Source organism: Tachysurus fulvidraco, chromosome 2 (assembly GCF_022655615.1).
Source record: "Tachysurus fulvidraco isolate hzauxx_2018 chromosome 2, HZAU_PFXX_2.0, whole genome shotgun sequence".
Lineage (NCBI taxonomy): Eukaryota > Metazoa > Chordata > Actinopteri > Siluriformes > Bagridae > Tachysurus > Tachysurus fulvidraco.
This window is the reverse complement of record NC_062519.1, coordinates 41091096-41117716: the sequence shown is the minus strand read 5'-3', so window position 1 is coordinate 41117716 and position 26621 is coordinate 41091096. Positions and strand designations below refer to the sequence as shown.

General features: G+C 41.9%; 1 protein-coding gene across 16 annotated transcripts in view; it reads left to right on the top strand.

Moving 5' to 3' along the window:
- plekha7b (pleckstrin homology domain containing, family A member 7b) overlaps positions 1–26621 on the top strand; it is a 111808-nt gene continuing 85187 nt past the window's right edge. For 7 of the 16 annotated variants that reach the window (XR_007139345.1, XR_007139344.1, XM_047807676.1 and 4 more), the window contains exons 1-4: positions 2–156; positions 338–480; positions 655–731; positions 1059–1116. Coding sequence is in view for 14 of the 16 variants with exons in the window: in XM_047807687.1 (XP_047663643.1) it covers positions 398–480; positions 655–731; positions 1059–1116 (218 nt within the window). In the remaining 2 variants the exon portion in view is untranslated. Of the gene's footprint in view, positions 157–212; positions 481–654; positions 732–1058; positions 1117–12716; positions 13446–15773; positions 15794–20005; positions 20156–26621 lie in introns of those variants that run through there. The other 9 variants (XM_027178452.2, XM_027178451.2, XM_027178453.2 and 6 more) reach the window with 7 other exon arrangements.

The window sequence follows — 26621 nt, the reverse complement described above, 5'->3', positions numbered from 1 at the left end:
TGGAATAAAATCTGCGATCAGGTGTGAGAGGGAACAAATCTTGCCCCGCCCCCTGTCTGTAAGCGTAACCAATCACAAGCTGTCACGATTAGTGAGGAATTTATAATGGTGAGAATGAAGTGGAGGGAGGTGGAGGTGCAGCATGGAGTAGTGCAGGTTAGTTATTAACAGGTTGATTCTTAGGAATAAGTTTAAGATGTAACAACACAGCATCAAGGGGGTGTTGTTGTTATTACTGCTGTTATTAAGACACTGTTTGATCTTTTGAGGATATTTTTGGATTATTATTTATTTATTATTTATATATATATATATATATATAAACACAACCCCCCAGGAGTTTGCGCTTCCCCTTTAACTGGAGCAGAGAAGAATGAAAGAAGAGTGAAGCTGGATCATGGCGGCTCCTCTCGGCCGGGACACTCTACCTGAACACTGGGCTTATGGAGTGTGCAGAGATGGACGAGTGTTTTTCATCAAGTGAGCGACTGGATCGTTTATGGATCTGTTTTGTTTTAACGGCTCCTTATACGCATTTCGCGTCGATCTCGTAGCCTAACAGGTGTGTGTGTGTGTGTGTGTGTGTGTGTGTGTGTGTGTGTGTGTGTGTGTGTGTGTGTGTGTGTGTGTCTGTGCTTTCCTTTCGTTTTCCAGCGACCAAACTCGCAGCACCACTTGGCTCCATCCCCGCACTGGAGAACCTGTCAACTCGGGCCACATGATCCGATCAGGTAGGAGACCGTCCGAGTCCTGGTGCTCCGAATCAACTCAGACTTTCAGCTTGTAGCCGTTAAATCAGTTCGTTAATTCGTTAAAGATCAAAAGATTTCCTGGAAGGTGGATTGTTTTTTTTGATGCGGAACTTCAAAGTGACACAAAGATGCAAAGATTCGAAACATCAAAGGCGTTCGGTTTTAAGTTTAGTTCTAGCACGAGTGAAATAAAATGTGTACAGTGTGTGTGTGTGTGTGTGTGTGTGTGTGTGTGTGTGTGTGCGCGCGTGTGTGTTTAACTCTATGCAGATTCTGTGTTATAGTGTGTGTTTTTATTTTGTGCAGATTTACCGCGGGGATGGGAGGAAGGATTCACAACAGAAGGCGCGAGTTATTTCATCAAGTAAGAGCTTTTTAGCCTGTATTTACACTGAATGGAGCGCGCGCGCGCGTGTGTGTGTGTTGAAGTGAATTGGAGCTGCATTGCTTTCTGCATCAGCGCCTCCCGCCAAGTCGGGACTGATGAAGGAGGCGCTGGAGATGCGCAGTGTGCCTTTACAGCTGGAGATGCGCAGAGTGCCTCTCACAGCTGGAGGTGTGTAGTGTGCCCTTACAGCTGGAGGTGTGTAGTGTGTTCTTACAGCTGGAGATATGCAGTGTGTTCTTACAGCTGGAGATGTGCAGTGTGTTCTTACAGCTGGAGATATGCAGTGTGTTCTTACAGCTGGAGATGTGCAGTGTGCCTCTTACAGCTGGAGGTGTGTAGTGTGTTCTTACAGCTGGAGATGTGCAGTGTGCCCTTACAGCTGGAGATGCGCAGTGTGCCCTTACAGCTGGAGATGCGCAGTGTGCCCTTTCAGCTGGAGATATGCAGTGTGTTCTTACAGCTGGAGGTGTGTAGTGTGTTCTTACAGCTGGAGGTGTGTAGTGTGTTCTTACAGCTGGAGGTGTGTAGTGTGCCTCTTACAGCTGGAGATGTGCAGTGTGTTCTTACAGCTGGAGATGTGCAGTGTGCCTCTTACAGCTGGAGATGCGCAGTGTGCCCTTTCAGCTGGAGATGTGCAGTGTGTTCTTACAGCTGGAGAGAAGGAGCAGTGTGCCCTTACAGCTGGAGATGCGCAGTGTGCCCTTACAGCTGGAGATGCGCAGTGTGCCCTTACAGCTGGAGATGCGCAGTGTGGCCTTTCACCTGGAGATGCGCAGTGTGCCCTTTCACCTGGAGATGCGCAGTGTGCCTCTTACAGCTGGAGATGCGCAGTGTGCCCTTACAGCTGGAGAGAAGGAGCAGTGTGCTCTTACAGCTGGAGAGAAGGAGCAGTGTGCTCTTACAGCTGGAGAGAAGGAGCAGTGTGCTCTTACAGCTGGAGAGAAGGAGCAGTGTGCCCTTACAGCTGGAGAGAAGGAGCAGTGTGCCCTTTCAGCTGGAGATGCGCAGTGTGCCGTTACAGCTGGAGAGAAGGAGCAGTGTGCCCTTACAGCTGGAGAGAAGGAGCAGTGTGCCCTTTCAGCTGGAGATGCGCAGTGTGCCGTTACAGCTGGAGAGGAGCAGTGTGCCCTTTCAGCTGGAGATGCGCAGTGTGCCCTTACAGCTGGAGAGAAGGAGCAGTGTGCTGTTACAGCTGGAGAGAAGGAGCAGTCTGCCCTTACAGCTGGAGATGCGGAGTGTGCTGTTACAGCTGGAGAGGAGCAGTGTGCCGTTACAGCTGGAGATGCGCAGTCTGCCCTTACAGCTGGAGATGCGCAGTGTGCCCTTACAGCTGGAGATGCGCAGTGTGCCCTTACAGCTGGAGAGAAGGAGCAGTGTGCTGTTACAGCTGGAGATGCGCAGTGTGCCCTTACAGCTGGAGATGCGCAGTGTGCCGTTACAGCTGGAGAGGACCAGTGTGCCCTTACAGCTGGAGATGCGCAGTGTGCCCTTACAGCTGGAGAGAAGGAGCAGTGTGCTGTTACAGCTGGAGATGCGCAGTGTGCCCTTACAGCTGGAGATGCGCAGTGTGCCGTTACAGCTGGAGAGGACCAGTGTGCCCTTACAGCTGGAGATGCGCAGTGTGCCCTTACAGCTGGAGAGAAGGAGCAGTGTGCTGTTACAGCTGGAGAGGAGCAGTGTGCCCTTACAGCTGGAGAGAAGGAGCAGTGTGCTGTTACAGCTGGAGAGGAGCAGTGTGCCCTTACAGCTGGAGAGAAGGAGCAGTGTGCCCTTACAGCTGGAGAGGAGCAGTGTGCCCTTACAGCTGGAGATGCGCAGTGTGCCCTTACAGCTGGAGATGCATAGTGTGCCCTTACAGCTGGAGATGCGCAGTGTGCCCTTACAGCTGGAGATGCATAGTGTGCCCTTACAGCTGGAGATGCGCAGTGTGCCCTTACAGCACAGGCTTTACTGCTCTGGAGGTGACACACAATCTGTGCGCTTGTCCTTTGGGAATCATTACAACACAAATACACAAAGGGGGTTTAATAGAGTCAGTGCGGATCAGGAATCGATCCATTTGTTTCACTAAATGGTGACGATATAAACAAAACATCATATCAAAAATCTATTAATAATGTGTTTAATTGTGGTAAAAAAATCCCACACACTCATATTGAACTTCTACAGAAGTGACTGACAAGATAAACTAAAATCTTTGTTCTGTAGAAAACTTTAGAATCAAATCATATGCTTCTAATGAACTTTATTTAAAAAAAATTACAGTGATGTCACAATATCTACAGTATTATTTATATTATTTATTAGCCTGCAATATTTACATTATATCACAATATTACACATCTGATAATTTATTTATTTATTCATTCATTCATTCATTCATCCCAATCCACATAAATGCTTGGTGTTTATCCTGGGAACGCTAGGAACAAGGCCAGGATACACCCTGGATGAGACGCCTGACAGGACAGGACAGGACACCATTGACATTTGCACACACATTGATGCGTCAGTAAAGTGGAGAACTAGGAGGAACCACATACATGCACACTGGGAGAACGTGAGAAGCTCCATACAGACAGGAACCTGAGCTCAGGAACACAACTTTTTAAGAACAATAACAATTTCTATACATTTGTGAAGTGAGCAGTGTGGTGGAGATCCAGGTTTGATCCAGTGCTCTGGTTTACTGAGCCTGTGTGGAGTTTTGTGTGTTTGAGTTGTTGATCAGGGTTCGAGCCCCAGCCTTGCCAAGCTGCCACTGTTGGGCCCTTGATCGAGGCCCTTAACCTTCACTGCTAAAGTGGTGCTGTATCATGTCTGACCCTGTGCTCTGACACCAACCTCCAAGGTTGGGATATGTGAAGAAAGAATTTCACTGTGCTGTAATATAGACCTGACAGAAGAAAGGCTTCTTCTTCTGTTCTAGACATTGTGTCACAACATGAAATGTAGCCATAAATGGATAAAAAAACTAGGACTTGTTGTCCTTTAATAGATAGAAAATTCTAATTGGTGGCAAAATGCTGTGTTCTAAGAAGAGAAAAGGTACACCGGGCCATGCTATTATTGGAAAATAATCAACTTTGCTGTAGCTCTAAATCATATAAATTGATTGTGTGTCATCACAACAGTCCACATTCAGACAGGTTTGAACTGCTGTTAAGTTTTAATCGATGCAAGAAGGCTATGTAAAGAAGAAGGCTCAGGCTAGTCAACTAGTAATTAGTTAAATAATTAAAAAAGCTTCCATGATATGAGTTCCTCATTTGCATATTCATATATGCATAATATGTTTGTAGGCCGTATTTAAATCTCAGGACTGCAGTGTGTCTGAAGTGTGTTTAAAAAAGTGAATCTTGGACTCAGCGTCAGAGATTGTGAAGCTAACGCAGATGGATACGGATATGATTAGCATAAGGGTGAGAAAATATTAGCATCTGGGATTAGAGGTCAGTAACGATGGAGAGGAATCAGAAGACGAGTATAACTGAGGGTATTACAAACTGCTAAACCATGTCTGCTCTACCTCTGTCATTCCGTGTCTCGTTCCTGTCCTGCTCTGTGCATCCGGTGGTTCGTAGGTGATCATGTGATTGTATGAATTTATAACGAGATTCACGACACGATCACGATCACATTCTCCATTCACGGCAAAGTCACTCTAACCATTCGTCTTCATTTCTTTACAAAAAAGAAATGAAATAAAAACAAACAAGGACACGAATCAAAAGTGCGTCCTCCGGACCGTCAGCACGTCCTTCATCGCTCGAGTTTGCAGGTGTTCAGCGCGTCTGTAATTTCAGCATGAGGTCATTAATCAGAGCATCAGGGATGTTTTTTTCTGCTGTGTGTTTGGGTAAAATGCCGGGATCAGCTTTTGGTTCAGAGAAAACCAGCACCTGTGCCCCCGTGACATTGCATTTCATTTCCTTCAGTACCAACATTAATCATAAACCAACATCATGCGCTAATGTAACACATCTGAACAAACCCCCCCATCCAGTTGCTGCCGCAGTTATTGGTGTAGCGGTGACCGTCTTCCCGTGTGCACAGCCGCAGACCAGGAGGTGAGGAGGGCTGTTTACAGGAGGATTATATTCTCTGTTAGCTTTGGAGAGGTTGCTTGAGCCCTTTCAGTGAGAGCGTATATAAAAAACGAGCTCTCAAAGAGCTGGACGTGAGAAATGTGCTGTCTCAGGCTTTGCTTAGCTTAAGAAATGTTTAGCTTTCCTGTCTGGGTTTATTCTGGATTGACACAAATTCACAAACAAAGAGAATTAAACACATCTGGAATGTTACCTTTCCTCATATCGTGACCGAGATCTGAATTGAAGAAAATTAGATCCATAATCCACTAGATTCTAGCTTTGGTATTCTTTTGGTTGATCGAAACGTTTTCTTGAACATCTGTCCGTCGTGTTCGACGACACGAGCTGATCACAGCGCTGAAAAGTTTCACGTGTGTTCGTTTGCTGTAAAAGAAACCTTTACCCCGATGTTTATATGATAATACGAGCGGTGTGTTTAGTGATTCTGGTGTTCATCTGTTACTTGGTGCTGATTGCGTTTCATTTCTGTGACTGGTTTCCTGATGTTACAGCTCGCTCTTATTGCTTTTACTAAAGCAATTAAAACAAAGAAAAATTGTGTTGTTGTTTTGTGTTGTCAGCTGTTACACAGGAAAACTTACGAACTCTTAACCTGGCGCTTTATTATTAGCATGATATGAACGAGAAATTCCAGAATGCATAGAGCGGTATTAGCGTTATGATGAGAAAACACTAAAGCGCTGCTGCATCGCTTCATCCTTACATACAGAGAGCGATGCAGCAGCGCTTTAGTGTTTTCTCATCATAACAATAAAGTGCTGCTGCATCGCTCTCTGTATGAAAGGATGAAGCGAATCCCAACGCATCTCTGTTAGCAGGTATTCGGTTGCCATTCTGGGTAATGTAGGAAAAAGTGTTAACCAAAGTGAATACCGACCATAAAAGAAGTTAATAATAAAATAAATCAATTCCTATTATTGTGTAAGTTTTCGGTCACTCTGCCACAGAATTCTGTTTTTCTTGGCTTCACGTTGTTCTAGCTTTGTTATTCGACATGACTCAGAGCGGCTTACCCGCGGCTTTGCACGTCAATAGCGCTGCTATATCTTTTTCTCTTTTTTTTTCTTTTCGAAAGACATTTCTAAAAGAAATGTTCAGCTCACCAGTGAAACAGCCACAAGCCACAACACTCTCATAATAGCGGCCGAGTTCATAAAGGTCACTGATTTTGTAACTGTGTTATTGCTGAGAGTTTTATTGTCCGGTTGCATGAAGGCGGTCTTTGTGTGGAGTGTGACATCTGAAAAAAAAACCCGACACGGTGGCTCTAGGATGTACGACTGCGAAGGCGCAAATGTCACTGAAATACGGTGCGTATCCCGGCCTTAAAGGAGCTGATGTTTCCTGTTTGGATCCCAAACGCTGCTTGTGTACATCGTCTCAGTGTCACATTCTGCTCGTTAACATCAACGGGAAAGGAAACGCCACAGCGGGAGAGACTTAAATCAGCTTCACTGCTCGCTAACTAGCTTCACAAACACAATCAGAAACAACTTAATGAAGGAAGTGTCTCAGCTCTCAGGTTTCTGAGGCATTACACATTATTTCTCTTATAGATTTGTCACATATTTAATCCTCCAGACTCATCAAATTCATCACTTTACTGTACACTGCTGTCTATCTAAACATTTTGAATAAGTAAAATAATGACTATAAAATGTAACATTTAGCGCTGCAGCAACACAACAGTTTTTTCCAGGCAAACGAACACGTCGTTCCACGCCACACGACGCGTCTCGATCGGAATCTGCTGAAAATCTGCGGATATATTTTACAAAATATAAATGGAAAGCAGTCAAAAATAAAACTGTGCAAACAAGTGCAATAAATTATATCAGTAACAGAAAGAAGGAGGTATTATAATACTTTGAATATAGAATTTAGAAGTAAAAGTGTATGAAAATATTGTAAAAAATACAATCATTTGATGTATAATTGTATAATTAATATTTTTTTAGACATTTGAAAAAATAATAATAATAAAATCAGTGACAGATGGAGCAGTGGAAGGTTTTGCTAATTTGAAATAATTTTTTTTCTGGATATAAACCAGCATGTAAATACGAATCCTAGACGTTTTTGAACATGTGAATGAAACCTACGGGCAAGGTGCATGAACCGGCAGATGCTAGGCTCACGTTAGCATGTCCTCAGGGCCTTTCTGCTCCTGCTGATGTGAATATTACGTCTGCGTTTAATAGAGCGAGCGGGACGCATTCAGGATGTGAAACTCATTTGATTTACTGCCGGCTTTGTGGCCGCCAGTTATTTGAGTAGTTATCGCCTGCTTATGACCGCTAATGGCAGAGTGCAGAGTCGCCCCAGAACCCACAAGAGATGATCCTTACACCAATTACAACATTTGTTTGACTGTATATTTGTAATCACACCCTATAGTGTCAACCATATGAGGATGGGTTCCCCTTTGAGTTTGGTTCCTCTCAAGGTTTCTTCCTTTACCAATTTAAGGGAGTTTTTCCTTACCACTGCTGCCTGAGACACCTCAGACTTGCTCATTGGGGATAAATACATATACATACATACATACACATGTATTTGTAAAAAGAGCTATACAAATAAACTTGAAAACTTGAATGAAAGAGATCCAGCGACGTTTCTCTTTCACAGAAAATAACCACTCAGGCGTGATGTTTGGCAAACCGAACTGAGTGGGAGGGGCAATTATTTTTATCCCAATAAAAGGAAGCATCAGTGCAAATCAGCTCTGAAAATCTTCAAATGTATCACGCTCGTCCTCTAATGAAATTCTTCTTGACGGGCGTGGTCTTTTCCCGCATGACTCCGCCCCCACCCGCACTCTAAGCTACGTCTCATAACACTATTCTATCCGTGTCTCTATCTGTTCAGAGCTTGAAGTATTCGTTTTCATGTCTGTAGTACAGTGGGATTGAAACTCAAACCCGGACTCTGTTGTAACTATGAAACCCTTTATTATAAGTGTTGAGCAGATTATACGTGTTGAACAGAGGTTGTCATGACAACACTGTATTTTGACACGTTCGGTGGTTGTGGTAACTAAACACTAACAAATTTAATATGCAAAAAAATTAGACTACAATTGAATTACACTTTTTTTTTTAACAATGCTGTGCTACTGTTGCTAGCAGCTATCTAGCCAGATAGCGATTAACAGATGGTGGTTGTTATGGCAACAAGATATTTTGTTAAAATAATTCCTGATCGTGAACATGATTTTTCTGACCAGTGTGTGCGAATTTGAACTAGCCAGCTAGGTTATTTAGCTAATGTAAGTCTTGAACATGATGCAACTTGAGACTCTGATTCTTTGATGCTTATCTCAGCTAGCCTACTAGTGTTTGGCTAATTTGAGTGATGTAAGGGAGTATTAACAGTGTGTTATCGTGTACAGGGCAGGCAGCTTGGGTTTGATGTGATAATCTAAAACAAGAAAACTCTTGTGTTTTTCTGGAACACTTTTTTTTTTTTTTTTTTTTGCTAATAGAGATACAGAGGTAGGCTGTTTGTTTAGATCTGAATTAGCTTTTGTAATGCTGACGGTCAGTGTGAGTCAGGGGTGAACTCTTGTCCTGACAGCCCCCCTGTCCTTATTGTGTGCTGAAGAGGCTTAGTCCGGTCCAAGTCCACATGTCGCTGCCCTGACAACGGCCTGTTTCGGGTGCAGCAGGCTGCTGGAATTGAGAAGCGTTGTGGCACAATGGAGGGACTGTTAAGCTTGAGCGAGCGTAGCAAAAAATGCTCTCTCTCTTGTAGCCCCCCACCCCCAAATCTCCCCTTCTCCTTCACCCATCACCCATCAAAATGTCCACCAGCGCAATTCGTACACACATTCCTAAACTCCAACGAGTCCGTTTGAGGTTTCAATAGTAATTTATCAGCTAAATATATCTATTTGTGTGTGTAAACTGGAAAACATTGTTCGGTTCTGGAAGGTTCTCAGTAGCACAGCTGTGACATGTTGAAAGTCACAAACAATGTCTAATGCTCCACTTGTGTGAGGAGTTAAAAGTGTTTTCACCTCGAGCCACGCAAACGGATACCTGCCTCGAGTCAGGCTGCATTGAACCGCTGCAATCCTATAGCTCCCCGAAGACTCGGCTCCACAATGGGGTTCTGTCGGAACAATGTTCCTTTTGTCTCTTTCCCAGTTTTTTTTTTTTTTTTTTTAGAAAAAAAGTTTCTCAGGAGATTTTAAAAACAGTTCTTACTGGGTCTTTCATTTTGGTGACAAATTCATCAAAGAATTGCTTTGGAGAAAACAGAACGAGATGAAAGACATTTTACGGACATTATCGTGATTAATTAAATCTTAGCCGAACGTCAAACATCAATTCACGTTATCCTACGGACAGAACAATACCTGTAGTGTAAAAGTTTTTTCGACAGGGATATTAATAAGAATTCTGTTCATCTTTTCCAACATATTAGAATCTATATTGGCTTGCATAAGTATTCACACCCCTTTCGCCTTTTTGGTCTTGCTCTGACTAATAAAACCTGTTTTATTTATTTATTTTAATTCCCTATTTGGTCTTCACGATTCTGTTTGTTTAGGTACGTTCTCCAAACAACGTCTGGGTTCTTCCAGGAACTGGTGTATTTATATTGAAGGCACCTGACACACACCTGACTGATCATGGGACTTTTGATGGTAACTGAAGTAAACAGAATAGTGAAGGGGTGGGGGATGGTGTGGGGGACGAATACTTATGCAAAACAACTTTGTGTAGAATCATGGTATAAATCACAATAGAGTTCATTTCAGTTCATAAAACAAAGTGGAATGTCACAAAGGGGGGATGATACGTATGCAACAACCTGATGTTTTTGTCTTTTGGAGAAACTACAGAGATGATAATGGGGTCTTTCCTGGATTTCCTTTCTGTATGGGTTTAGTACGCTGTTTGCTGACGAGGTTGTGACACACATTGTCTGACCAATATTCAAATTTCTCTTAGACCATCCCAAACTGACTGCTAATCTCTCTGCTCTGCTAATTGACCAGTGCCATATTAGAGGCACAGATTTATGGTCCATTGTTCATTTGGGGCCACGCTAACAAGTCTTATTTACACACATATTCATGCTAACAGCGGGCTTTTACACGAAATGACAAAAACTGCTGTTTTCACTCAACTAATCACTCAAAATCATGCTAGGAGCTGCTGTTTTTCTTTTGTAAAAATCATGCTAGCTGCTGTTTTTCCTTTCATAAAATTATGCTAGCTGCTGTTATCCTTTCATAAAATCATGCTAGCTGTTGTTTTTCTTTCATAAAATCATGCTAGCTGTTGTTTTTCTTTCATAAAATCATGCTAGCTGTTGTTTTTCTCTCATAAAATCATGCTAGCTGTGGTTTTTCTTTCATAAAATCATGCTAGCTGATGTTTTTCTTTCAGAAAATCATGCTAGCTGTTCTTTTTCTTTCATAAAATCATGCTAGCTGTGGTTTTTCTTTCATTAAATCGTGCTAAAACACACTAAATCACACTCATATTAGTGGTTGAAGTTCAATATATAAAAAAAAACTTATCTAATCACACCAATCACATTAGCTGCTCAAACACAATCATGCTAGCTGCTCTTATTCTTTTGTAAAAATCATGCTAGCTCTTGTTTTTCTTTCATAAAAATCATATTAGCTTCTGTTCTTCCTTTCATAAAATCATGCTAGCTGTTGTTTTCCTTTCATAAAATCATGCTAGTTGTGGTTTTTCCTTTCATAAAATCATGCTAGCTGATGTTTTTCTTTTATGACATCATGCTAGCTGCTGTTTTTATTTCATAAAATCATGCTAAATCACACTAAAATTAGTGGTTGCAGTTCAATATAAAAAAAAAGCTTCCCTATTCTCACCTAATCACATTAGCCGTTCACTCACAATCATGCTATCTGCTGATTTTCTTTTATAAAATCATGCTAGTTGCTGTTTTTCTTCATAAAATTATGCTAGCTAATCATGATTGCTGCTCTTTTTACCTTTTACAGAATCATGCTAACTGCTGTTTTGTTTTTCTTTCATATAATCATGCCAAATCACACTCATAATGATGGTTGTAGTTCAATATAAAAAAATCCTTCTCTAATCACACCAAATCACATTAGCTGCTCAAACACAATCATGCTAGCAGCTATTTTTCCTGTGACATCATCTTGTGCTAGTAGCTGTTTGTTCAAAATCACTCTAGCTGCTGCTTTTATTCACACAAAATAGTGCTAAAAGGTTTATGAAGTCAAGCCAGCAGCTTTTTTTTTTTTTACAGCCACACACAATTTCATATTTGTAATAGCTGTTGTATTTTATTATCTAAACTAAATCCCCTGCGAATCATGCTAGCACCCACTTTTCAAACATTTAAAATAATTAATGCTAGTTGATAAATCATTCTAGCAGCATTTTTTTTTTTTTACAAGCTACTGTTGTAATATCACACCATATTTGATTTTCTTTCACGGTAGGTTTGTTTCCAGTCACACAAAATCCCACTAGATATTGTAATCAGGCAAGTTATGATAAAAACAATCTCCTGTTGTGGCTTTTGTCTCGGTTTCTGCTGTGTGATTTAATCCATTTGAAGGCAGCCTGTTATCAAACGCCTTCATAAAAGAGACTGTAATCAAGAAAAGGTCAGAGGTTCATGTTGGCTGAGATACAGCAGTAGAAATGAACCATATCCGTGTTAGATGTAGGGATTTTGGACTTCAGACTCAGTTTTAATGGCTTTACTGTGTTTATTATATGGAGCTGTTTCTCGGTGAGTATTAAAAGCTCCCCCTGTCATTAAAAAATATCCATGCACTGCTTGTCCTTAAATTTATTTATATAACTCGTTCAAAAAATCCTCAGAGCTTCATTTCTTACGACCAGTTTTATCGAACCGTTGCTTTGGCGATACAGAAGCCGTAGGATGATTTTGCTTTTCTGAATTATCATGGATTTTTTTTCCAGATTGAAGAATCTGTTAGAGTTAAAGCGAATTCAGGGAAATGTGTATCGTTTGGAGATCGTAATAATGTGTTCGTTTGAAAAGAAAATGGATGAGGCGCTAACTATTAAGCAGCGTCTTACAGGACTAGCTAGTTTACTTTAGCACGGGATATAGCTGAAAAAAATAATTGGCTGTATGCTGACATGTGGAAGTTTTTTTTTGTGGAAAACTTCCTCTTCTTCTTCTTCTTCTTCCACTCATAAATATTTGAGTATCAGTTTGTCTGCTGCAGAATGTTTTTTTTTTCCTAAGCCACCTCTTTCTACCTCTCTCATTTCTCTGTGCTGTGTTGAGGAGAATCAGGGCTAAAGTGATTATGCTGCGTTTTTCACTGAAGAGGAGGAGAAGGAGGAGGAGGAAGAGGAGGCAGGACCCTTTGCGCTGTGACAGGACTGCTTAATGATTTCCCTTTTGCGGTGGGGCTCGTGCGCAGTGAAGCCGCAATGGACCAAACAGGCCAGGAGGTGAGAACGTGTGAAAGTGAGGGGGGGGTTGGAGCAGAAAACCTATTTCACAATTCACTTCCTGCACCATTTATCTCACAGACATCACGTTAAACGACTCAAATGAACACCCAGGATGGTATGGAAGTTCTGAATGAACCAGTGAGATTTTACAATTTTAAGCTTGAACTGGAATTTCAGTTTGGTTTATTAGAGGAAGCGTGTCATATTGTCCACCAAACAGCAGCAGCAGCAGCAGCAGCAGTGTCATGGCACCATCACATCCACCGTGAGTGATGAAGGCCATGACAGGCTAAGAACACATTGTTTTGTACTCAGTGGGCAATAATAGTATACAGAGAATGGGGCAGCATAGAGAAAAATAAAACAAAGACGGGATTGACTGGAGGACACAGTAGGATCCTGTGTCTGACGCTCAGAGGCCGTTCCATCAAACATGATTAAACTGGTGATATTTAACCCCCGGAGCCTTTGCAGAACGCATTGACATTCACAGATGAGATGATGTGCGTTCACCATAACGATGTGCCTTAAACAACATGGGCGTGCGGGCAGATACAGAGCGAGAGAGCCGACGCACCGGACCCCTGGGCAGAGGTGGCACGGGATCTAGCGTCAGCATGAGCATCTGCTGCGGCTGCTTACCTCCGCAAGATGTTAATCAGGATCGGGAGGAGGTGCCGGTTCATCTGGAGGCTATCATCGAGGAAGCGGATGAGAGCTCCATGGTGGAGGAAAGGTAACGTGGTGAAGATCGATGCAGCCCTTTAACAAAGGGAGACTTTTCAGGTCAAAAGTTTGCTTTTTCCATTTATTATTTTTTTTTATATATATTTTTTGCGGCATTTTCTGTAAGTATTCCCGAAGTTCTCCAATAACCTCTAACCGGAGCTTGTTCACTTTTCTTCTCAGTGATGAAACAGAGATGACAGAATATCTACTGCATTCTGTCAAAAATAAAGAAATAAATAAATAACTCCCAGCAGGCTGAGATTGCATTTTAAATTGCACCAGAAGTCAGTTTTGCCCTTCAGAGGCTGAGAAGGAGACATAAGAGAGAGAGAGAGAAAAAAAAGAGAAATCTCTTACGGAACAGCTTGTGAAGTCGAGACGACTCGCTTGTAAACAATGTGTGCTGTTTGTTCCGACTTTACGCTGTTTGCTCGGTGGGATTTTGCGATTCGGACTATGACAGGAATCCGTGGTCGGATCACGTGTTTGTCTGTGCTGCGGAGGAGAATTTTAATGTTTGATAATGAAAGGCCTTTTTTGTTGTGGGAAGTTAAGGATCGTGGGTTTGGTCATTTCAGGACCAGACATACAACAGTTTTTTTTTTTTTAAAGCCTGTACTTGTGCAAGCTAACTATTAGTTCCCGATAATCATAAAAACCAATATATTAATGCACTTATTCTATTAATAATGCTAATATATTTCTTCTGCAGTAACATCCGAATGACAGAAAGATTCAATCCATGTGTGAGCGATTGAAGGGATGTGTATGTATCGTTTATGGAAGGAGTCTCCAGTGTCAGTGCTTCATAACAGTGTTTCAGTATGGAGGGATTTGAGATTTTTGCAGTCGGGGGAAGGAGGGTGATGGAGCATGTGTTAAGATAAGTTATACCTTTATTCGTCCCACAGTGGGGAAATTTCTAGCTGCAGTAACGTAAGTGAGAGCAGGAAGTGAGTTGCATGGGATGTTACACGTAAATTACAATAAGGAATCAAGCGAAGGTCTCAGATACGTCTGTAGACGCTCAGTGTGCGTCTTTGTGCGGGTTTGTGTCTTTGTGTATTTGAGTCTCACGTGTTCCTGGACTGTATATTTTTCTCTTTGCTGCTTTTTATTGATGGGATAAACACAGCAGGCTTTGATTTAATCAAAATAAAGTGTGTGTGTGTGTGTGTGTGTGTGTGTGTGTGTGTGTGTGTGTGTGTGTGTGTGTGTGTGAAAGCAGCAGCAGACTCAGAGACCTTTTAGAAGCAGTTGTTTATAAGGTCATTTGTGTTAGTGTTGTGTTACTAAAAGGGCGGCGTTTCACTCCAGTGCAGATTGTAAAGTCTGTGCGGTGACGTCTGAAAACGTTTCACCCTGCTGAACTTCGGCCCCTGTGATGATTTATGTAGTGGAAGACAGGAAATATGTGCAGCATGGCACAATAAAGTGCACAGAACAGGAGTGACTGCGAGCAACTACTGGAACGAGCTGGAACCGTGCCATCGATTGGTGCAATTTATGTCCTTAATTGTGCACAGCTTTGGCTCTCTTGTCTTCACACATACACATAGAGATACTCTAAAACAGGGCTGATCAGAGGACTAACAGCCCGGAGCGATGGTCAGGGCAGGTTTTAAACCTTGTGTGAAATATCTACAATGAGAGGACAAAGTCGTTTCTGTCTGTTCAAATCTTCCGCCTTCATGAGCACTCAAATGAACAGACTCTTCATAGTGCTCTTCCTCTAGGAGCCACCAGGGAATGCTGCCGAGTCTTTTTGATATTTCAGGCTTGTTTCACTCTAGATTTATTTCACCTGCTTTCACCTACTCCACATCTGATACAGGATCCAGAGGTCCACATTCCAGAAAGGTGCCAGAAGTCATATATATATTTTCATAGTCATATTTTTAATTAAAAGGCTTTAAAAGGCAATTTTTACTCCTAGCAAAACAACAACAACAACAAAAAAAACAACAACATTAGCAAATAAGTGAATTTATTAAATAAACCACATGATGTTTTATTTAACGTGACATGTAGATAGTTCATAACGTTTGATCAGATCGTAAACTCCAGGTCGAACTGTTTCTCATCACAGCGGTGAAGCTCTTGTGATATCGGTCATCTTCTCAGATAAGCCTCAGATCTTCCACGCTTCCACATGCTGGAAGGTTTTGGTTACATGTGAAAAGCAAGATCATTAGTTTCTGCTCTTCAGGATGATCTTTCAGCAGGTGTAACCTGAGCTGTGGATGGAGACATTCTTGATAGACACTGTTTCTTCTTCTCTTCCTCCAGTACTCTGTCTCTTCATCGTCTGTTTCCTTGAGCGTTCCTCAGGGAGGTGGAGAAGGTGCTGATGAGGTAAGAGTGGCCAGACTAGTGAATCTAACACTCGACATCTGCAGGAAAAAAAAAAACAAAGAGAGCCACATACCTTCCAAGAATACATCAGAACCTGCAGTAGGTAAAGGTCACGGCCGAGGTCACGGCCGGACGCTGGATATTTCTGGCTCACGAGGGTCAGGGGTCGGCATTCACCTGCGTTCCTTTGCAGACAAAACTGGTATGCTAGATTGTGTGGAGTGTTTTGGATGGTGGATGTGGTGGATGAGCAGAAGCTGGACGTTGGTAGAGAACATTCAGAGTAACATCAGAGGAAAGCAGGAGTTTAGAGCTTGCAGCTTGTATTTTTTACATCAGGTAAGAAGTTAAGAAGTTCCTCAAGGCTTCTTTTGATGGTTTATGCTTCTAGCTGTTCAGGAAGGTGATCGGACAGATTTATTGATGAGTGGAGAAGAAGGAGAAGGACACTGAGTCAGCTGACCATTTTTCATCCAAGGATCGTTAATTAGCGAGGCACTAAGTGACTTTTCTACAAAGTGTCATATTGATTTGATGAGTAACGATAAATCAGAAAAGCTGTTTTTCTTTTCACCTACACAGTATTTTCGATTCTATTTTGATAAACATGTTAACATCATGTAGTAGCCTAACAGCCGTAATTATAATCGTTCTATCATTGTTAATAATTACAGATCGACTAAAACTAATAATAAAGTTCAACAGTGCAGTTGAGTTCTCGAATCTGATTGGTCAGAAGGAGTCGATTCATTTCATATAGTCGAGCCCCTCTCTAGGATCTCACTAATTTACGATCCCTAGCTCTCTTTAAATTTACGCTAACTTTGCGCTAACTTTATCACAGCACTGCAGTGACAAATCACAGGCTTCATATACAGATTAACGTGCTCTTTCCGATACGTTATTGTTTCTATAGCAACGGCTCCTCAGCAGGGAGGTGTATGGCGGACGCTCAGGGCGGACGCTCAGTGCGAACACGTTCCAACAGGTATAACTTGACCTGTGAGGAAACAATTAGTCATTCGTTTTCATTCTTTTCTGTCATTTGCTAATAAACAAACAAACAAACAAACAAACAAACCTTTTGTGGTTTTGTCTGATTGCTGTGGTGTAAGAGGAAGAAAGCACATGCTGTTAGAGGAAAACAAGCTTTGGGGTAACAGTCACTGTGATTATTTTCCTTTAACTGTATGATGTAAGTGATTTATTCTTTGACTTTTTTGGCAAATGTGAACACAAAGAAATAAATAAATTAGAAAAAAATCACCACACGGCTGTATGAGATATCGCTCTCACCTCTACAGGTGATTCATGAACATGGAAGTGTCTCTAATTTGTTAGAAAGAAGCAAAGAAAAAACATAAGGTAAACATATAATATCAGAATGTTCATTAGGTCATAATAAGCGAATGATGTGTGAAGTAATAAAGTGAGCTCTGAAATTTTACACTCCTTGACGTGAGACCCTGTGAGAAGCTCCTTCGGGAGCTATGACCATAACGTCCCTGTGGCATGATTCATTCATGTTCTTCTCCTTTCACACCTCTAACCTACTGGCACAAATCATTCCTGGCAATGACAAATGAGCCTTTTATTTCCCACGACATCCAGTTAAAACAAGTGTCCCGGTCTCACACGGTGATGCAACTGACAACTGTTTTGTCATGAGGCGACGCCTCGAAGAGATACACGACCAACAAAAGATGAGAAATCGAAAAATGAGAAACACGACGTGACAGGATAATCAGGATACGATTATTTATGAGAAGCTGGCGTCAAGTGTTTCCACAAACATCCGACGGACATCACAGCAAACGCACTATTGATTGAGTTGTTATGGTATGTTGAAGTGGGAGAGAGAAAGGAAGAGAGAGAGAGGGAAAGAGTGGGAGAGAGAGAGGGAAAGAGAGAGGGAAAGAGAGCGGGAGAGAGAGGGAGAGAGTGGGAGAGAGGAGATAAGAGGCAGATGAGATCTCTTCCCTTCTTTCTCTCTCTCTTTCCACGCTCTCTTCCCCCCTCCTCTTTCTCTCTCTTTCTCTCGCTCTATCTCTCCCTTTCTCCTCTCTTTTTCCCTTCTCTCTTCTCTCTCTCTCTCTCTTCTCTTTCTCTCTCTTTCTCTGCTCTCCCTTTCTCTCTCTTTTCCCTCTCTCTTTCCCTCTCTCCCTTTCTCTCTCTCTCTCGAGAGAGAGAGAGCTAAAGTTCAGACCTAAAGGTGCTACAAATTTTCCATCTACATAACAGACACTGTGTCTCAGTCCCGTATCCGTGACATCCCATTGTTACGAACATCCTCTAATAAATATAATAAATGAAACTGTGCTAAAGTGTTTGTGTTAAAGAATAAAAACCATGACCTTATTAGCCAATCGGGTTGCGCTTGAGCGTGAGGGCCGTCGCTTTAATTTCAATTGAATTTATTTGTCTAGCGCTTTTAACAACGGACACCGTCTCAAAGCAGTTTAAAGTTTATAGCTAAATTATTATTTATCTCTACGTTAACATCTATCCCTCATGATCAAGCCTGAGGTGACGGTGGTGAGGAAATACCTCTCTGAGATGATACGAGGAAGAAACCTTGACAGGAACCAGACTCGGAAGTGAACCTCATCATCATTTAGGTGACACTGGAAATGTAAATAATGTCGTCTCTACAACAGTTTATAGTCCAGTGGAATTGTGTGACCAAGAGCTCCTGAGGAACTAACAGGTCAGAGTCATTACTGACTTCATTACAGACTTAACACTCTTTCCTTTCGCCGATGAAGACTCGAGCACAAAGATGACCGACGTAACAGTGGATCAAAGACAGCGTGATAGACACAATTATACACATTTTTCGGCACACAATGTTAATAAAAAAAACCCAATAATTATAGACAATTAAGGAACATAAAAGTAATGGCGCCCTATAAAAGGAGGAGGGGGAATTAAAAACGGACGAGTTTAAGAGGCGCACCTTTATCGCTTAGTCATCATTCTGTCATTACATTTTCAGGTCTCTTTGCCTTTTATGGAGTTTTGTGGGTGTGGCTAAATGTAAATATACCATGAATAGCCGTGGTAATCTACAGCTGATTAACATTCGCACGAGTATGAGAAACATTTGTCATTTTATTTCATTACATTGTACTGAATGTAAATATGAGTGGATAAAACTTAATTGGTTCATTGCGTAATTGCTGCAGTATCACTCGCTGAATTTTTAGCAACTTGGATGATGTCTTTAAGCTCCGCCTACTTCACATTCACTTCACTTAAGACTGAAAACTTCTTTCCGGCACTACATGTCTGCCTAATTATAATAAACTAATTAATTTCATTTATTAAAAAATAGAAACATCGCTAACAAACTCAAAACAATATTTTATGTGACTATTATTTAGGATATTTAGTAAAATTTTAGTTTTTAGATGCATTATGAAAGTGAATATTATCTATATATATATAATATATATATATATATATAATATATAATATATATATATATAAGATACATAAAATAAATAAAAAGAAACTTTTCTTTTTCTAGTCTTTTTCTTTAAGAATATTATGATACTGATGAGCAAAACAACTAAATTAAGGATGCAAATGTATGCACATTTAATTATAAACCACCTCATTTGCATAAATATGGCAGCAATCGAGTGAGAAAGATTAATTGTGATGTTTTTGTTTTTTTTTTCTCCTTGGAGCATTTTGAGCATCTAGGCTCCAGATATTTTTAGTCAAGTCACACGCTGCTCTTGAGCACTATGATATAATCATGTTATGACTTTATTACTTCATTGAATATCCTTCACTTCTTCTCCGGTCTTTCTTTTCTTTTGTCGTTCCTCTTTTCCTCGACGTTGTTGCTCATTTCTGTCTCTCGGTAAAAGAAGCGGCACGAGGATCCCATAGCGACTACAGCGAGTCCACCAGAGCTGAGCTTCTTACGTCATCGAGCCAGTGACGAAGACGAGCTCCAGAAGCTGTGCAGAGCTGAGGCAAAGCTCGGCTTCTCCCATGCGTGTGTGTGTGTGTGTGTGTATGTGTGTGTGTGAGAGAGAGAGAGAGATAGAGAGAGAGAGACCTTGTTAGATGTGTGATTATATTTGTGTATGTATGCCGCCTCGTCTTCCTCTTCCTCCCCTTCCTGTTTCTCTTCCTCCTTGCGGCTGTGTGTGTGTGTGTGTGTGTGTGTGTGTGTGTGTGTGTGTGTGTGTGTGTGTGTGTGAGAGTTTTTAAATGAAACTCAGAGTGTCTGGTGTGCAGCAGCAGCTCAGCTCAGTCTGCTCTCCTGCAGTAAGACATGTGGAACCAGCAGGCTTACTCAGAGTATGCTCTGTACCCGGGACAGCCCTTCTGCGATGTGACGTACAGGTGTGTACATTCTACTCACCGTGTGTGTGTGTGTGTGTGTGTGTGTGTGTGTGTGTGTGTGTGTGTGTGTTTTAAGTGGTAACTGCAGACATGCTTCATCTGCGTTCATCTTTTTTAAATGTTTCCTTATTAATGAGAAGAAGTTTGTTAAAGATGCGTGCGGTGGCGTTCTCTCGACTTCTCCCTGCTTTCTCTTGTTCTCACCTGTTTTTCTCGGTACTGTGTGCTCGGTCTACGATCAGACGACCAATGGGGCGACACTTTCCTATGACAGAGGTTACGGGTCAGGATCAGCTGATCTGGATGTGGGTGGAGTGGATTATTGTTTACTTCTGGGTAGTGAAATTATTTTATGCTGTTTTAGTTATTCCACTTACGTTAAAACAGCTATAAACGAGACAGAAAAAACCCACACCTGAACCGACAACCAGCAGTGATGAAAGACAAAACTAGTCACGTGACATGCTTGTTGCGAGCAGGTGAGTGAGAGATGCGGTGGCTGATGGGAAATGTAGTCATGCGGCGTATTCGGTAAAACCATGACGACGACAACAACTATGCGACAGAGCTTTTACTATAGAAAGGATGCGTGTTAATGTTAATATAACCCTGCGATGTGTAGCTGCACTACTGCCATAACAGAACCTTCTCTTCCGACCAATCACCATCTAGGACTCTACAACGCAGTGGTTTAAACGATCCGATTGGACGTTAAACTAGTTGAGAAGGCAGGAATCTGGATTCGATTAGAACTTTTTTTTGGATACAGATGCAGTGAAAACCTGCACTTTCTTCAGCATTAAGCAGATTTTAATTAGCGTTTTGATCAGTTCCATCTCGGTGAGTCACAACAAGGATGTGCGTGTGAACTGTACTGACCGTTTTCCCCTCCAGTGACTCTGACTGTCACCTTTCTAAAGCTGGCAACTCAACCAGAAAAACTTCCACAGGTGACTCCAGGTCCCGGGGCTGTTTATCTTTCCAGTGCAAGTTGAAATGAAGAATAGTCTCAGAGGGAGAAGCAGATGGTACAAGCCTTGAATACCGTCATGAAATGACAGGAGCTTCCTAGAAAGGTTGCTGTAAAAATTCCAGGAAATGAAATGTCTGTGTCCTGTCTTTACTGAGGACAAACAACATACAGGACGCTTTCTTTTCCTGTGCACGAAGCTGAAGTAGAAACACGGCGGTTATTCTACGGAACGGACAAACTCATCCAAATTCCTGTGATTTAGTCTTTAGCCCGTGTCCGTTTGGTTGAAGAAGGTCAGAATCGGACTCAGTAGCCGATCGATACAGGATTTATTGTGATAAAATTCAGATTTCTTGTGATAGAATGACTCATTTAGGCTAATAACCACATGAATGAAATGTGAAGAACCGCCTAATAATAATCTCTTAGAAACATGTTCATTTGGTACAGAGTGAAATTTAAAATAGTAGAATTTCTGTTTAAGACTTTATTTCTATTTCTTTGGACACACGGCGTGACTATTTAGGCCGTTGCATCGCTCGTGAGTTTGCTCTGAGAAATCACGACTGTCTGGGGTCACTTGGCTCTTGAGACAACTCTTCAAGTTGAATCTACTGAGTCGACTCATTAAATTGGCTCTTTCAAATCATTTCTGTGACTCAGCCTTGAGTCGGATATTGTTGAGTAAGCTGCCCGATTCAGCTCCATGAATCTGCTCTTTTTTTAAGTCAGTACTTTAAGTCAGCCTTGAGTATAGTTTTTGAGACAGTTCATTGAGTCAGCTCACGGAGTCGTCTCTTTTATGTCAGTTCTTTGAGTTAGATTTAAGTCAGGGTTTTGAGACAGGTTGTCGAGTCAGCTGATTGAGTCAGCTTGTTTAAGTCATTTCTTTGAGTCAGTCTGTTGAGTCAGCTCACTGACTTGGCTAATTTAAGTCAGTTCTTTGAGTCAGCCCTGTCTCCGTTTTTTTAAGATGGCTGATTGAGTCAAGTCCTTGAGTCAGCAGTTTGAGTCAACTCTTTGAAGTCAGTTTCTTTGAATCAAGCTCACTTTTATCATCTAATCTTGCTGTTTCTTCAGAAGATATCAGGGAAGTGTAGTAGCACGTGTGTGTGTGTGTGTGTGTGTGTGTGTGTGTGTGTGTGTGTGTCTGTGTGTGTGTGTTTAGATTATTTTTGTGTGTTGTAAAACAGTATTGTTTCTCATGTGGTTAATGCTCTGGGTTTTTGATGAGAAGACAAAGCCCCAGCAGTGCTAAGCTGCCCCTGTTGTGATGGTTTAACGGTAATGGTCAGTCAAGTGTTTTTTAGAAGATATAGCGGAAAGATTCAAGCAATTATGGAGTGATGTAACTGAGGCTGAGGATCTGTCTGTGTCCCACACCGTGCTGACATGTCTGATGTTTCTACAGCTCTCGTTTTTTTGATGGCAAACTGCTTTGCTTAACTCTGAACATATTTGTATAACCCACTACTAGTGCAGCGAATCAAGTCCTCGCATTGCAGCAGCAGACCTGATGAATGTGACCTGTTAGCTAATTAAGTGTCGGCATTTAGCACCTTCGACCCCCCCGGCGTGTGAAGACGTGAGATTCGTGAGATTCTCTACAGATTTAAAAGAAAGATGCAGTGGAAAATCTGATCCACAATCTCAGTATCTCTGGATCTCTCTGGATCTGAGTGCAATTTAAAGGGCTGAGTGTATGGTGACATGAGTAGAGGCGAGGAGAGAGGAGGTGAGAAAAGGAGAGAGGAGAAGGTGAGAAAAGGAGAGAGGAGGTGAGAAAAGGAGAGAGGAGAAGGTGAGAAAAGGAGAGAGGAGATGAGAAAAGGAGAGAGGAGGTGAGAAAAGGAGAGAGGAGAAGGTGAGAAAAGGAGAGAGGAGAAGGTGAGAAAAGGAGAGAGGAGGTGAGAAAATCAGAGAGGAGATGAGAAAAGGAGAGAGGAGGAGAGAAAAGGAGAGAGGAGGTGAGAAAAGGAGAGAGGAGGGGAGATGAGGATAGAGGAGAAGGGGAGAAAAGGAGAGAGGAGGAGAGAGGAGAAGAAAGGCAGAGAGAGGGAAAGTGGAGAAGGAGAGAGGAGGAGAGAAAAGGAGAGATGAGAAGGGGAGAAAAGGAGAGAGGAGGAGAGAGGAGAAGAAAGGCAGAGAGAGGAAAAGGTGATGTGAGGAGAGAGGAGGAAAGAGGAAAAGGAGAGGTAACGAGAGAGGAGGAGAGAAAATGAGAGAGGAGGTGAGAAAAGGAGAGAGGAGGTGAGAAAATCAGAGAGGAGATGAGAAAAGGAGAGAGGAGGAGAGAAAAGGAGAGAGGAGGTGAGAAAAGGAGAGAGGAGGAGAAAAGGGAGAGAGGAGGTGAGAAAAGGAGATAGGAGGGGAGGTGAGGAGAGAGGAGGTGAGAAAAGAAGAGAGGAGGGGAGATGAGGAGAGAGGAGAAGGGGAGAAAAGGAGAGAGGAGGTGAGAAAAGGAGAGAGGAGGAGAGAAAATCAGAGAGGAGATGAGAAAAGGAGAGAGGAGGAGAAAAGGGAGAGAGGAGGTGAGAAAAGGAGATAGGTGGGGAGGTGAGGAGAGAGGAGGTGAGAAAAGAAGAGAGGAGGGGAGATGAGGAGAGAGGAGAAGGGGAGAAAAGGAGAGAGGAGGAGAGAGGAGAAGAAAGGCAGAGAGAGGGAAAGTTGAGAAGGAGAGAGGAGGAGTGAAAAGGAGAGATGAGAAGGGGAGAAAAGGAGAGAGGAGGAGAGAGGAGAAGAAAGGCAGAGAGAGGAAAAGGTGATGTGAGGAGAGAGGAGGAAAGAGGAAAAGGAGAGAGGAGGTGAGAAAAGGAGAGAGGAGGTGAGAAAATCAGAGAGGAGATGAGAAAAGGAGAGAGGAGGTGAGAAAAGAAGAGAGGAGGGGAGATGAGGAGAGAGGAGATGGGGAGAAAAGGAGAGAGGAGGAGAGAAAAGGAGAGAGGAGGTGAGAAAATCAGAGAGGAGATGAGAAAAGGAGAGAGGAGGAGAGAAAAGGAGAGAGGAGGTGAGAAAAGGAGAGAGGAGGAGAAAAGGGAGAGAGGAGGTGAGAAAAGGAGAGAGGAGGAGAAAAGGGAGAGAGGAGGTGAGAAAAGGAGATAGGTGGGGAGGTGAGGAGAGAGGAGGTGAGAAAAGAAGAGAGGAGGTGAGATGAGGAGAGAGGAGAAGGGGAGAAAAGGAGAGAGGAGGAGAGAGGAGAAGAAAAGCAGAGAGAGGGAAAGTGGAGAAGGAGAGAGGAGGAGAGAAAAGGAGAGATGAGAAGGGGAGAAAAGGAGAGAAAAGGAGAGATGAGGAGAGAGGAGAAGAAAGGCAGAGAGAGGAAAAGATGATGTGAGGAGAGAGGCGGAAAGAGGAAAAGGAGAGGTAAGGAGAGAGGAGGAGAGAAAATGAGAGAGCAGGAGAGGTGAGGAGAAAGGAGGAGAGAAAAGAGGAGGAGAGGAGAGAAGAGGAGAGAGAAGGAGAGAGGAAGAGAGGAGACTGTTTCTGTGTTTCTGCATTTATAAAATTCACTGGATTTCTATTCCGAGTTCCTCTGAGGGAAATGTGAGAAGAGGAAAAGCACTGATCTGTTTATAACAGATATAAAATCCATCACAGCATCTATTCATTAGCCTGAGACGCTTACTATACGAGCTAAACTCTTAATATAGATCCAACTCTTTTATTTTATTGTGATCTCTTTTTGGATTGATCACCAATCTATAAGCAGCTTGCAAAGATGGACTGCAGTAATGCAGCAAAACAAGCTGCAGTAAAGCTGCAGTGTGTAAGACTGCAGTAAAAGTTCAATATTATGGACGCACCGTTAGTGACTGCTGCAGTTAGTGTGATGTTGCTGTCGATACGTGCTGCACTCGCTTTAGTTTCTCTGCAGTCGCTATACGCCATTAAACAGGACACCGACTGCGGGCACTCTGCAGGCCTGCTGCACTTATTACTGTACAGTCTGCAGAAAAACTGCCTTAGATGCATCTTTCTGTAGAGGTTGTTTATAAATTCTACAGAAATTGTGATGAATGCTTAGGCTGGAGGATAGAGTGTGTTCTGTTCATTTTTGTTCAATAAAAATGGATAAAATACGTGATCCGCTACGCCGCAATCCGTTATAATACAGATGTGATACAGTATGTTACGATACGTGTCAATTCCGTAGGATACGATATATTGTTATGATGCGTTACATTGAAACATGTTACAATACAGAACGCTGTTACATTAACGAATGACGTTACAGTATGTTACAATTCAGTGTGTTATGTTTGATTACAACATGTTATAATAAGTTCTGATGTTATATGTTATGGTAGGATACGTTACAGTCTGTCGTAATACGGTACGATATGTTATGATACATCATGTTATGACACGTCATGTCATGATGTCATATGGTAGGATACGTTGCAGTCTGTCGTAATACGGTACGATATGTTATGACACGTCATGTTATGACACATTGTTATTATACTTTATGATGTCATATGGTAGGATACTTTGCAGTCTGGCACAATACAGTATGATATGACACATCATGTTATGACACTTCATGATGTCATATGGTAGGATACGTTGCAGTCTGTCATAATACAGTGCTATATCTTATGACACGTCATGTTATGATACGTCATTATGTCATACGGTAAGGTATGTTACAGTCCGTCATAATACAGTACAATATGTTTGGATACGTCATGTTATGATACGTCATGTTATGATACGTCATGATACGTCATAATGTCATTTGGGAGGATACATTACAGTCAGTCATAATACACTATGATATGTTATGACACGTCATGTCATGTTATGGGACGTCATGTTATACAACATACATCATGTTATGATACGTCATGATGTCATATGGTAGGATATGTTGCAGTCTGTCATAATAGAGTGCTATATCTTATGACACGTCATGTTATGATACGCCATTATGTCATACGGTAAGGTACGTTACAATCCGTCATAATACAGTACAGTATGTTTTGATACGTCATGTTATGATACGTCATGATGTCATATGGTAGGACACGTTACAGTCTGACATAATACAGTACGATATGTTATGACACGTCATGTCATGTTATGACACGTCATGTTATACAGTATACATCATGTTACGATACGTCATGATGTCATATGGTAGGATACGTTACAGTCTGTCATAATATAGTACGATATGTTATGACACATCATGTTATGACACGTCATGTTATGATACGTCATGATGTCATTTGGTAGGATACGTTACAGTCTGTCATAATACAGTACAATATGTTATGATATGTCATGTCATGATACGTCATGTCATGACACGTCATGTCATGATACGATATGATGTCATACGTTATGGTAGGATACATTACAGTCTGTCATAATACAATATGATATGTTATGATACGTCATGTTATGATACAATATGACGACTTATGTTACGGTAGGACACGTTACAGTCTATCATAACACAGTACATCATGTTAACCCTAACTCTACAAT